At 34.9% G+C, this 14349-nt stretch overlaps 1 protein-coding gene across 1 annotated transcript; it reads right to left on the minus strand.

Moving 5' to 3' along the window:
• Positions 1–3803: 3803 nt before the first annotated feature.
• On the minus strand, positions 3804–9402 carry LOC122018915 (peptidyl-prolyl cis-trans isomerase FKBP42-like). The gene is made up of 7 exons (XM_042576381.1): positions 9193–9402; positions 8576–8761; positions 6938–7027; positions 5656–5840; positions 5364–5486; positions 5128–5280; positions 3804–4229 (listed from the first exon to the last, which is right to left on the minus strand). Exons 1-7 carry the CDS (start codon positions 9269–9271, stop codon positions 3903–3905), a joined length of 1143 nt encoding a protein of 380 aa, XP_042432315.1. The 5' UTR covers positions 9272–9402; the 3' UTR covers positions 3804–3902.
• Positions 9403–14349: the final 4947 nt, after the last annotated feature.

Below are 14349 nucleotides of genomic sequence, written 5' to 3' on the forward strand. Positions count from 1 at the left end.
TAGGCAATGGGCTTTGATTAATAAAATTCTAATTAAATCAGCTTAAATTGTTTGGCGGGACGAACTAACTCGACGGATCTAATCTAAATTGACGACTCCAAAGACAACTGCAAGTGACACTCATAGTTGCTACACATGGTATTTTTTTTTAAATTTTTTTTTTTAAGCTTACGATTATGGCAATAGTTTTTTTTCATTAGGGTTTAGGAGTTAGATTATAGTATTAAGGCGTAAAAAAAATTTTTTGGGTGTGTATGGGGTGTGCAGGGTAAGGTGTGTAGTATATCAAAACTTATATATAGTTTTGATATGCCGCAACTCTTATGTCGCACACCCCGTGAGCACTTCAATTTATTTTATTTTATTTGTTAATTTTTGTTCATTTTTTTAAGTTGTCTGTTATGCCAATTAGATTTTGCCTTTAGGCTTTAGGGGTTGAATTATAGTATTAAACAAAAAAAATTGAGGTGCTCACTGGTTGTGTGCATATATAACCTTACGCTGAACATCTAAAATATTTTTTTTGTTTGAAAATTTTTGTGAGATTAATACTATAACTCAACCCCTAAATCCTAAATGAAAAACCCTAAATAGCTTAACCGCAAGCTTAAAATAAATAAATAAATAAGAAAAAACCTATGTACCACATAATCACACACGATTGCGCAGGGTAACATTACAATATATGAGTTTTGTATGTCACTCCCCTTATGTCACACACCTCGTGAGCACCTTAAATATTTTTTATGTTCAATACTATAAGTTTATAATCCAATTCTAAATACTAAAGACAAAATCCTATATATATATATCAAAGCTATGTTACCCTAAGGATCTTACCGTGTATATCTCGTGCAAATCTTAAATATTTTTTTATTTGAAAATTTTATATGCTTACTACTATAACTCAACCTTTAAATCTTAAAGACAAATCTGATTGACATAATGAGAAGCAAACAAAAAAAATATAAAAAGCCAAATACCAGTGCGCTGACGTAAGTCCATAAGCACATGGGATGTATAGAGTTTTGATATTCTATCCTATCTTACATTGCACATCCCATATGCACTTAAATTTTTTTTATTTAATTTTTTTACTTAATACTATAACTCAACTCCTGAATCTTAAAAGTAAAATCTAATTAGGATAATCAAGAGCTTAAAAAAATCAATTACACTAGATACTTATAAGATGTGCGATGTCAGATGAGCAATATATCAAAATTATATACATATACATACATTCTGATGTGGACTCATCCATGGGGACTCGTTTGCGCCTAACATGATTTGTTTTTTAATTTTTTAATTTTTAGGTTTTCGGTTACGTGAATAAGATCTTATTTTTAGGTATATATATAAGGAGACCCAACTAAATCATACCTAATCATTTGGATAAACATGAATTTTACGTAATCATTGTCCAACAAATCGGGATATGACATCTCGTTGTAACCCTATATATACTAATTAAAGGCGTTCAATTCTCAATACTATCGTGTCTAATTTGGTCTCCAGTTTTATAATTAATCATTACAAAATTTAATAACATAATTCAGCTTGACCTTTTTTGAAAAAAAAAATATGAGACTATCAATTATGTATTTTCAAATTTAACTATATATATATTTCTGAAATTGCATAACGATCAATCATCCAAATTTAGAGATTCTTTCCTTTTTGTCAACAAGTATACGAATAAATAGCCATCAAATCCAATATAGAGAAAATTAATTAATTCTTCTGCGTACTCATCTAGATCTTCTACATGGACAATACGCTATTGTACCCACCTGTCTCATCAAAACGACTGGTCCGTAGCTGTCCGATCCGATCCAATTTTAATAATAACAAAAAAAAATTACATGTCCTTCGAGAGACAGCTGTTAGAAATTCCAACACCACAGGATCAAATTTGGCACGAGACATTCTCTTGACTCTCAAATAGTTAGGGGAGTTTATTTGAAACAAGCATAAACTTTAATTTAAATTTTTTTCAAAACAAGAGGGAAGGAATGAAGAAGCTTCCTGACGTTCACGTTAAAAAAGAAATAGGAGAGGGCGATACCAAACAAACCTCACGTCAAACTCGCCTTTTTCGCACCGATGGCTACAGCTGCCCGTGCGACGTTTTAGTTCCCTTTGTTGACCCGTCGAAGCACGCAGAACCACACATAAATACACACGCCGGTCCTTTTCGCCGCGACTGCTCGGTGCGATGGCGACGGCGAGAAAAAGAGGAGCGGTTGGTGGAACGGCTCGCCTCAGGCTGAGTCGGTCGTGGGGGAAAAAAAGATTCGGAGAGAATTAAGATCCTGTTTTGCGACGTCGACGTAAATCAGATAGTAGTAACAAGCCTGTGATCAGTGAAACAGGGTAACGATTATCATTAGGCCTGGCGCGGGTACGGCCAAATAAAAAAAAGGCTACACCATCAGAGATTTTGATCGGAATGGGGGAGGGTCCCTACCTGCAGGTGTTCAGGGGGAGAGCACCAGGCCTTTTGAGGCGTGTCCTTGCAAGTACTGTTTGGCACTTGAGGTAAATGCTGAGATGCAGCCAGTGATCTGTGGCACTGACAGTGCACTGTGGCAGAGCAGCGGCAGCTCGCTGACAGTGATGGCCACCGCGTCGTTGCTTGCGCTGCCAGTGTTTGTGTTAATGTCCATCCAATTCCAGTTATGCAAGGACGACAAGTGATTAACAATAATTTAAGTTGTATTTCCCAGTTTATTCATGCACAACGTTCTGATTTTTCAGGAATGGCATATCTCATGAAAAAAAAACAGTAGGAAATAAATAGAAGCTAAAGCCATCTTTCAAGGGTTTTGAGGAAAAAGTCAGGCGGAGGACATGAACATGGATGATTTTCAGTTTACTTACATTGAAAGAATGTGATGATGATGAATAGAGGCATCAGTCAGTGTTAATGCCAAAATGGTTCTGGCCTTCTGTGTGAAGGATGTTCCTTCCAAATACACTGGGAATGGTAGAACTATGGATAACATATATAAAGCCCCGTATTAAATACTTGTATGAACTGTTACTGAATTACACTAGCATTATATAGTATGGTTTAAAATGTCCAGCCGTGCTACGTGTAGTAAGGTGGAAACTTTTGTTCTTTTGGAGGGTCATGACATGGTAGGGGCAAGAACAAGGTTTAATCATTGTGCCGCCTGTGCTAAAATAGTTTTGCCCTTGTCTGATCTAGGCATGCTCAGATATTCAGAACAAAATTTCAACTTAAACAATTTCTACTAAAAAGAGAAAAATCTTTCAAATCTATTCAACTAAACTAGTTGGCAAGGGTGAATTGATGATGGGTCACGATCCACTTGGTGCACTCAATGAGCAAGAACAATGAAATTCAATTTCAACTTATAACGAAGTAGAAATTGTTAGAATTAGATTGGATTTTGGATTGGAATTTTGAACTTACAGTAATTCGGAGAGAGTCATCTTCTTTCTCATGTACGCCTTGTCAAGGGACTTCCATGCACAAATTTAGGCACAGCTTCAGATATAGGATTTGACATAGCTTCAAAAATTGGATTTGACAAAGGATTCAGACACAAGATTTGGTGCGGACTCAGATACTAAGGCATTCCTGTGAAGCATGAAAGCTTTATAATGAGATTATAGATAATTACTTGAAACAAATTGACTCCCCAAAACCACAAATATTTCATGATGTTAATTATTCTCTTAGAATGTGATAACCCAATGTACATTACTAATTAATACGGGTTTAAAATTGCATAATGACAATAAGATTTAGCATCTTCGCTAGAAACCCATGCTTCGATCATCCAATAGCAACAGCGTTGTTTTTCCATTGTCTGCAAGAAAAATTGTTCAGAAGTACAGTGGAGCACAACATTTAACGATATTGAACAGTTTTAGTCTTCCTTGCCCCTTCGGAAGTTCAGTAAGTCACAAATAAGAGCAACAAGCCATTGCCAAAATAAGACCAGCCGATTTGAGCTCTTTGGTTTGGGTTCAGGTCTGGGGCCAAAGATCCCTTTGTAGATCTCTTTCTGCTTTTGATAAATAGCTTTGTCATGTTCATCTAGCAAGTGAAGCTCTCGGATGATGGCCTTGTCCTGTGGGGCATGTTTCCTTGCCTTCTCGAGGTCCTCCTTTGCTGCATCAGTCTGACCAAGTTCTGCCCTGGCCTTTCCTCGTCTAAATAGAGCTTTCACGTTGTTCTCATCTTCTGACAACACCTTAAGATATAAAGGTAGAAAATCACTTTCCATTTATAGAATGTGAGAAAATCATGAAAGTAACTAGCAGAAGTGGTTCAATGGAATAACCATGACCGCTAGTGCACAATAGAGTGAGGTTTTATTGCTCAAGACATTTCCTTTTTTCCATCAAAAATGCATTTCTACAAACTTTTGTGTTTGCTACAGGAAATTGTGTTGAACTAGCTAGCTTGAATAGTCTCTTGCAAGGCAGGAAACTTGAATGGGCAGGATACTTTTTCTTTTTTATTTACCTGTAACATCTCATACTCTCCCCAAAAAAAAAAACACTTCTTTCCTTGAAAAATAGAGCACATTAAGTGCAAGCCTTACCTGCTTGTGATTTGCTCTTTATTTGCTAAGTAGATACGATTGTAAAATTGTGACTTCTATGGGCCGATGCTTCTATGGATGCCTGGTGTATCTTCCTTTACACTAACCTATGAAAGTTTTTAAGCCCGCCAGATAATCATCTATCAGTTTAAACATTATATCACAGCAAAACAGTTTCAACTTTACGAGCATCATACAAAGCTTACAATTAACAAGCTTAATCCCCTGGTAATGTAACTGCTATGTGTATTTTGTTACAAACAGCAACCTAATATGTCTCTGAGTTCAAGTCATATAAAAAATTCATACCTAAAAATAAAAGTGTTAGGAGCCTAGTACTTTGATCAATAAGTGTATGGATCTTGATGATTTATTTCTTTTGTACATATATAACTCACCCTTTCTGTTTATATGATCTGGGAGATTAAGGAAATTTAGAAAGGAATGCTTAAGTAGATAATGCACAAAAATAATACCTAATTGAACAGACAACATCTTGAGGGCGAAAGCAGAAAAATACTGGAAAAGTTATGAATGCACTCACAATGGTGCAGTGACCAATAGCTTGCTGGTAACGTTTAAGTTTGATTAGGCATGCAGCCATGTTTAGATGGCATGGGTTCTTTACAGCCAAGGCCATGTCCCTATACTTTCCAAACAGTTGGAACATAAAATCATCTCCCATATAAGCTATTGCCTGACAAGCACAAGCTACATATAAATCTAATGAAGAAACTAACTTAATGCAATTAACAAGGATTGACTTGTAACAGAACTGACCATTTCATATTGTTGCATCGCTTCCTCAAGATTTTCTTCCTTGAAGTAATCATTCCCTTCCACCTTCCTTCTTTCAGCAGCTTCAATCCTCTCTTCCACTGTCATGTCACTTCGGGCTTTTCCCTGCAGAATAGAATTTATACACCAAAACATTAAGATAAGGCAATTATATCAACTGAGTTATGAAGTTAATGAAGAATTTTGGAGATACTAACTATTCAATTTCAAATACTAATGTGAGGTGATAGTATGGTATACAAAAAAAATGAAAAAAAAAAGATAGGTAACTCACTTCTTTTGCCTCATCAAAGCCAATAAGTTCAACCTCATAGATAAGGTCTGCCATAGGAGGTACATTTGGGAATGAAAAACTTCCCTCTTTGCCATAGCCCAGTTCCCAACCTACATGCAGTAGTGCCCGTTCTCCGCTCTTCATGCTAGCAATACCAATGGCTAAACCAGCCATTTCTTTCTTTTCTGTGTATCATAAGTCAAGAACACTCAATGAACAAACAAACTACTATAGTTCTGTAGGAAATGTCTACTGGTTAATGATGGAATATAATCAAAATTAAATTTCATAGAAGTGTGCCTCATAATCATTTTGTGTTGGAACAAAAGATCCATGGAACTAAATACAGCATTATAACCTTAAAAAGAATAAAAACAACAGATGCCAATGATATTTTGTTTGTCCCACTCAATGCTTCAGAACAATGAGCACAATATCGTCTTGGAATTTATTTTGCAAAGATCCATACATGACAATAGCACCTTGCTTTGAGGCTAGACAACAATTGTATGACAGAACACACTATATTCAAGCAACATTTGGTCTTCGCCAAATGCAATGCTGGTGACCCATTTTTTATTTTTAAAATAGTATCTGATTTTGGACTTCAATTTCATTAAACAATGAAACAATATTCTTTTGCTGCATGTATGTGAATAGTTTTTCATTATTTGAGAGGAAATGAAGTGAAAATCACATTCTCAAATGTAACAATAAAATATTAAAAACCCTAAACCCTAAAAAAAATCAAATAATAATGGAAGCGTTAAATAGTATATTACATATATATATATATATATTAGGCACCTTATATAACAAATAGTAAAATAATAAGTATTTATATTGAAACATATAATATAATAAAGACAATGATATTTATATTATGTATAACAAAAAGAAAAATAAAAAATGGTAGAAATTATAGATACTTCTTAATAAAAAGCATAATAATAAATACAATAAAATTGTAAAATAACTTAAACAATAATTCTAAGAAGTACATTTAAGAACAAAATGGTATTAAGAACCAATATATGATGAAAATATTTGAAGAAATAAATTATAAATATAAAAAATATGTTGAGTTTTTGGTTTGTAGATTTTATCCATATAGGCAAGCAAACACTAGACTATTTTTGATTTAGGTATAGTCACATACAGGAAAATCAGCTACTTTCCTTGAATATGTTTTCCATTAATATTCTACATGAAATAAAGAGCTTAAACAGTATCTTACTTTCAATGACTAGAAAATCCTACAAGGACTAAACATGAGGAGTACCTTTCCCCAATATGATTTCTGTAGGCCTCTGCTCTTGCCATGTGTCTTCAAACTTGTGTGAAGTGCTTTTAGCCCATGCTTTATAATGAACTGCATAATGAGAAGTCATCAATGAACTAAATGTCTGGGACATACGTCTTCAGAAGTCATACCAGCCATAAAATAAAGAATCAATTGCAATAAACAAGAAACATTAGCATAGTACTTTGTGAGAGAATTTAAGGCTTCATGGCATATAGATATAGGTTGTGAAGCATAGGATAGATAACATGTACATGAACAATACTCTCTATGTGTCTGCTTGAATCACATAAAGACTACAAAGTTACTAAGATTCTCTCTTATTGTCTGCTGGAATGACATAAAGGCTACTAAAAAACTAAGATTTTAAAATATGTCTGATTTTAGATTCCCTAGATGGTTTCTCGGGGGTTGTTTGTCCTCATAGGCCATAGCAAGCCAAAGACTAAAAATGAACGAACCACTAAATTCTGATGGTAATTCTAGTTTCAACTGTAAGTAATGATAACAAAACTTTTACACTTGAGCCACTGCACCATAACTTAATTTGTGCTTCATAATAGCACCTGAGCACCATAGGTAGTATTTCATGCTCAGAGAAATGATGTGTATCAAACTTCAGGAGATTTTAAATTTTAAATTTTCAAATAGGAAGTTTAGACTTTACAAGTTTCTAAGAAATGTTAGTTTTTATTTTCAAGTAAGACAAGATAGAAAAACTTATATTTTATTTTAGCAGGATACACTATGTAGGAATTAGTTATTTATTTACCAAGTAACCAAGGGATAGACTATTTCTTGTCTAACTTGCGAGTATAGATCAATGTTGAGGCCTTTAAAAGGGAACAAATCCTCTATTATTAATTGACATTCTAGTTAATGAAATTTTAAATTCTCCATGCATGTTTCACTCTCTGGGTGAAATGCTTATTTCTATTGTTTATTCTCATGCTACATTAAGTGGTATCGGAGCCAAATGTGGTTGGATCTCTTTGGTATGCTACCTATAACTCCTCACCAGCCCATGTTTTTTCTCTGAAAACCCAAGCCACCACCAAGGCCATTTCCTTTTCTCCCTAGTAAAGGTGTTCACAATACACTATGTTGCCATAGCACCTGCCTATGACCCTAGTAGAGCGCCTGCTTAGACCCATGTCTACCCAAATCACCACACACGAACTCACAAAAACCTTCTCCCATTCCCTAGAAATACACCCTGTGATTTGATTCTCCTCCATTATGAGAACCACCCCAACCCCTAGCCACCACTTGAAGCGAAACACTTCCAATTAGACATAAAAGAACTTGTAATTGTTCAATGGTTTGGTTTTAAAAATTAAATCTTCGTTATTCTAAGGTAATTGGATATTGAACTTTGAATTCATTCATGAAATTTTGCCATAGTTTGACGCTGGCTGGCAACCTAACGCAACCCTCCTCCTTTATCCGGGCTTGGGACCGGCCATGACTGGTCATCATGGGCGGAGTTGATATTGAACTTTGAATACATGCATATAATCATATGATCTTGCTTTTGTAAAATTAATCATTTTGAGATGACAAAGTTTGCTTCATCGCAGACATAAACCTAGAGACAAAATAACAATTCACACATACAGAAGCAAGTCGACAGCTTTGGTGGCTTTCCACCATGGCCTTCCTTAATAATTTGTTTCTTGACATTCTCATGAAGGATATCCATATCTGATTCAACTTTTGGAATATCAATATCATCTTGCAGAGGTTCGTTATGCACAAATGCTGCAGCTTCGGTGACAACGTCATTGTCATCAGCATCAGAGCCTACCAAATTAATAAAACATCGGAAAAATTAGTTGATAAAAAAAAATCCAAACGGGCTGGGAAAAAAACTCTCTAAGATTTCAGATAGACTAATAGGAATATCAAACAACAATGCTATAGATATTATCACTCCAGATGGCTTGCAGCTGATAATCGATAAAAGGATCGTACTTTTCTAATGCGAAATCAAAATGATAGATATAACACACATAGTGTCTCGCCAGCTACCAATGACTTCTCGATCCACCTAACCCTCTCGCAGTGATAATTTTCCCTCATTTATCTCGAAAAAGGTTTTCTCATTCAACACAAACTCCTCTCTTTAAGTAAACCAATAGTAAGAATAAGTTCACAGAGCCGCGACCAACCCTAAATGCCTACAACTACCTCCAGAAACATAACATGTTCAAACCGAGAGAAAGTGGAATTACCTGGAGACGTCGGCGCTCCCCGGTCGACGACGGCAGGAGACTCTGGCGGCGGAGGAGAGGTGGGGGTGGAAGAAGCCATCTAGCGGGCGGAGGCCGGGGGGATCTGGAAGGGAAGGGGCGGCGAATGTGGAACCAGTGCGGAGACTCGGACATCAAGAGGAAATTATAGGAATGGAATACTCACTTCCAGAAGCTTCTTCGCATCAGATCGACTTAAATTCTGGTTGGACGAGCGGAGAGAAGTCGAGTTCTATGTCTATGTTTTTTTTTTATATATTTTTATGTTTTTTTTATTATTTTTATTTTGATTTTTTCTATTTTAAAAATTTTATGGTGAATTGGGCTGACAGTCAGTTTGTTAGTAACCGGCCCAACCTTTTTATAATTGGCCCAATGATATTTTAACTTGGGATAGCTGCATTTTATTCTAACAAAGATCAGCACGCAGCGACTGTGTCAGGGGCAGAGAGATGACTGGAGACGGAAGCGGGAGATCTGCGCGGCTGCTCCTCCTCCTTCTCTCCGTCTCTCTGAATCTAATTACGGGTACAGTTCTTCGCAACACCCAAATATTTCCTTCTTTTGATACCTGTCAACCCGTTATTTTAGTGCAAGATGTGATCCTTTTTGTATCCGCCATTGTGCTGGTTTCCCTCGATTTCGTTCGCCCTAGATCTGACCGGTGATCGGTTTGTGACATTCAGTTGATTTTGGCTCGAACGAACCTCGATTTATGGTTCTTGATCTCGGTGTGTTTTGTGCCAGGTTGATGGAATAAAACGAGATCTTTTAGGTAGAACTGGATCTGTTTCTCTTACTTAGAATTTTTCTGGAATTTCAAGTTTCCGTTCATGATTCATGGGTTATCTTCGTTACTAAGGTTAGCAGTGAGGTTTTTCATTTGATTCTTCGAGGGCTAAAAGATTAGTTCGGTTAGTTGTTCTTGGTTAGACAAATCTATGAACAACTATCTTTTTCTATAAGATCCGAGCGTATGGAGGGAGAAACTTCTTGACGGCTGCTTTGTATTCAGATTGAGAAAAATTCTCCTTTTTAATAATGAAAGAAAAATCTGGTGTAGGAGATTACTGTGGACTTTCTAATTCCTGAATGTTGAGAACTTCTCTTTGTTGGATTAAGTATTTTCATAATTTCATTTGGTGATGATATTTATCTTGTATGTCATCAACAAAGTTTCAAAATTAGGTGAAAAATCTGGAAACTTTATTTTGTTATTTCATTCCTAGAGACTTTTGAGCTATTTGATATCTGGAAACTTTATTGAGTTATTTCATTTGTCACACTTGATTGACTTCTTTATGACTTATTTTTGATAAGTGAGGTATTTCAAGTATGTATACTATAGTTATCGGCTATATGATATTCCTGTTTATCTCATTACCAATGTTTTTCATTCTGAATAGTAGTTCGTTCTTCTTAGGTTTATCTGAGAATCCATCACCTTCTAAGGATTCAACAACAGCTAGCAATCACTCTAGTTCTGGTCATAAAACTGGGCTCAAGGTTCTCCTTGCATGCGTTGGAGTTGCTATTCTTTTAGTACTGTCCTTTTTCTTATTCAAGATGTGGCAGAAGAGAAAGAGGGAGGAGCAACATGCTCGCTTGTTGAAGCTGTTTGAAGAGGATAATGAGCTTGAAGTTGAACTTGGTCTTCGGGATTGAAATTTTGTTTCAACTTGACAGTGTGACTCTTCTTTCTGAGGTACTGGATGTTCATATTTTCAAAAAGATTAACTTGTGAGGATGTTCATACTAGTCTTACTCTTTATTTATTGATAACACCTCTGGTATTTAAGATATTAAAAACAATTCTCATGAAGCTGAAAAACAGTGATAGCTTACATACAATTTATTCTGACAACCCTTGTTGCAGAGGATGTAAATTGAATAAGAAATTAGTCTCTAGTTTTGTACAATCTTGGTACTGCAGAGATTAATGAATTGGGTCTGAGATGATGCTCTCTGTTGAAGAATGCAAGATAATGGTGCTTCAGTTTGAAGAGAAATAAATAAGGCATACATAGTGGCATCTCAACAGATGCCATAATACTTTTATAGATTTTCTATGCAATATTGTAGAGGAATTTGCATTTTGCTTTATCTCTCTCTTAAGCCAAAAGCATTAGGGTGTGTTTGGTTTGCGTGTTTTTCATTTTTATTTTCTAAAAAATGCGCGTTTTCTAAAAAATAGAAAATGACTTTTAGACATTCTCTATTTTTTTTAGAAAATGCTATCTATTTTTTAAGAAAATAGACATGGAAAATGCAAATCAAATACTATTTTTCAGAAACACGCATTTTTTCAAAAAATGAAAATGGAAAATGCGTAAACCAAACGCACCTTAATATTTTGCATAAAGCAAACTTGAATCTCCACACTCATCCAACACAGTACACACTAATGAATATTTTTCAATTTTACATGTTAGAGGTGCAAGATCCTCAAGCATAGTATCAATGGAAGGAAAATATACAACTCCTAAAACAAGTGGTAGAAGTTAAAGTATGGAAAACAAAACATATTTAAAGAAAGGATAGGAGTACAAATATTAGGAGAAATACATAGCAACTCAAATACGACATTGGATAAGATGACATTAAAGTTGAAAATGATAGCCACGAGACAAGAGTGTACTCGATGAGTCAAAAATATGTCAACCATAAGTAAATAATCTTGGTAGTGGAACGAGAAAATATAAGAGAAAGTGAAGGAACAAATAAACAACCTATAAGTTATTATACACTTGTAAGAATGAGGAAAATTTTAAAAAGTATGCAGTAGTAAAGAAAGAGGCCAAGAAAGCGGTGAGTGAAGCCGAGAATGAAATTTTAGAACATTTATATTGACAATAAGATACAAAAGGGGAAAAGGGAACCAAGAGTGTACTCGATCTATCAAAAGGACATCCACCACCAAGTAAAGAATTAAGTATAAGAGAAAATGAAGGAAAAATGAACAACCTATAAATTAAAAAGTATGCATGAGGAAAATTTTAAAACGTATGCAGTACTCAAGAAAGAGGCAAAGAAAGCGGTGAGTGAAGCTGAGAATGAAATTTTAGAATGTTTATATTGACAACGGGGTACAAAAGGGAAAAGGGGCGTTTATAGAATAACTAAAACGAGAGAGAGAAAGATAAGAAATCTTATCTAAATAAGATGCATTAAAGATGAATGTAATATAAGGTATTAAGTAAATGATGAAGAAATAAAAGAGCGATAGAAGAGGTATTTTCATCAATTTTTGAATGAAGATTTAGGTGATCAACTTAACTTAGGTAATTTAAGGAGGTCAAAAAAGTATACAAATTTAAATTTTTGTTGTAAAATGCAAACTTCAAAAGTAGAAGAGGCTTAAAATGGGATGGAAAATGAAAAAGTAGTTGGGTTGGATGATATTTCGATAAAGTATAGAAGTATTTAGGGAAGCAAAGTATTGACTTACAAAGTTATTTAACTTGATATTGACAATGAAAAAATATTTGATAGGGTAAGTTTTCTAGTTCCCTTATATAAAAATTAAAGAAGACGTATAAAATTGTACAAATTATAGGGGTATTAAGTTAATTAATCATACAATAAAACCTTAGAAAAGAGTAATAAAAAAAAGACTAAGGAAGAAGAGTACAGTGATCGAAAATCAATTTAAATTCATACTTGAAAGGTCAATAATAGAAGTTATATATTTTCTCAAGCAACTAATTGAAAATTATTGAGAACGCAAGCAAAATTTACACATGATATTTTTTGACCTAAAAAAAGCGTATGATAGAGTCCTAAGGTAAACTATATGGAGAATTTTATAAAAGAAAGACATTAACATATTGTATATTGAAATGATTAAGGATATGAGTAATCTCACTTTGTCACCCTGTGCTAATTTTATTGAGTACTATACCGTGCCATTATTTAGTACACTTTGGCACACGTAAGATAAATTCAAGTAACATCAGTTATTTTTTAATCTTATCCTTCAAAATTCTAATTCAATTTTTTTTTGTTTCTCTATTCTTATTTTTAAATTAAACAAATAGAAGTTTAAAAAGTAATAAAATGGATTCTTTTGTGAGTGAGAGGGCTGAGAACAACTTATCATCTACAATAACTTAGAACAACTCTACACAACTTGCAAGCATCCTAGTGAAGCAGCTTCTTCAAGCTCCACAATGACTCTGCAACGGATCATGACGACCGGTGAAACAATTTTGCAAAGATTGCACAACTTGTGCAACAGCTTTGCTTGGATTAACTGCTTTGTGGACAACTCTGTGAGGACCACACAAGCTCAACAAGTATTGTCTTCAAATCACAAATAACTCTGCAAGGCTGAAGCACCAAACTTCTGTCAACTAAGGAACAAAACCATAAGATAGCTCCAAAACTGTAGTTGTCTCTTCTTCTTCTTATTATTTTCCTGTTTGTTTCCTTCATCCCCTTCCTCCACATGTGATTTTCCAGCGGGATAATGTATTGGCACTCCAACACGATTCCAAAACTGTTTAGTTTTGGCATCAAAACCCTGGTTTATAACATGATTTTAAACCATGTTTTTAACTATGGTATAGGTTCCTCAATCAACACTAGGTTACAATGCTGCTCGGATGCTTTACCATCCTTTCCTGGCCAGTTTGTGCTGGAGATATATGGCAGAATGGGCAAACTGTGCGTTCATTATGAGAAGAGTTGTCAATTGGATCATGTGCCAAGGAATGCATCAAAGTTTGTTTTTTTACTGCTTATCTTTCTTGGTAACATGCTTTTTGTGTTGAATAGTAGACGTATTAGTTATTACTAAGCATTGACATGCTTTCTCTGAGGACTGTAACAAAATGAATTTATTTCCTTGGTAATGAATGCAAGGCTTGGAGTACATGAGATTTTCATTGCATCTATCACCTCCTTTCGTTTCTGGAATGGTAGCTAAATCTCAGGAGGTATATTCATGTTCTGTCTTGCATTGCAGGCTAGATGAGAGTTTGGGCACCTGAAGGTTCTAAGAATGTAAGACAGCTGTACCTTGATCGAAAACTGTAATTAGTGTATTCTATCAAAAGAAGTTTGTGGTTAGTGTAACAGACTCATATTTCTGTTTCCTTGCAGAATTAAAGGATTTGGGTAGTGTACAAATCATTTATC

The sequence above is a fragment of the Zingiber officinale genome, chromosome 9A, assembly GCF_018446385.1.
Source record: "Zingiber officinale cultivar Zhangliang chromosome 9A, Zo_v1.1, whole genome shotgun sequence".
Classification (NCBI taxonomy): Eukaryota; Viridiplantae; Streptophyta; class Magnoliopsida; order Zingiberales; family Zingiberaceae; genus Zingiber; species Zingiber officinale.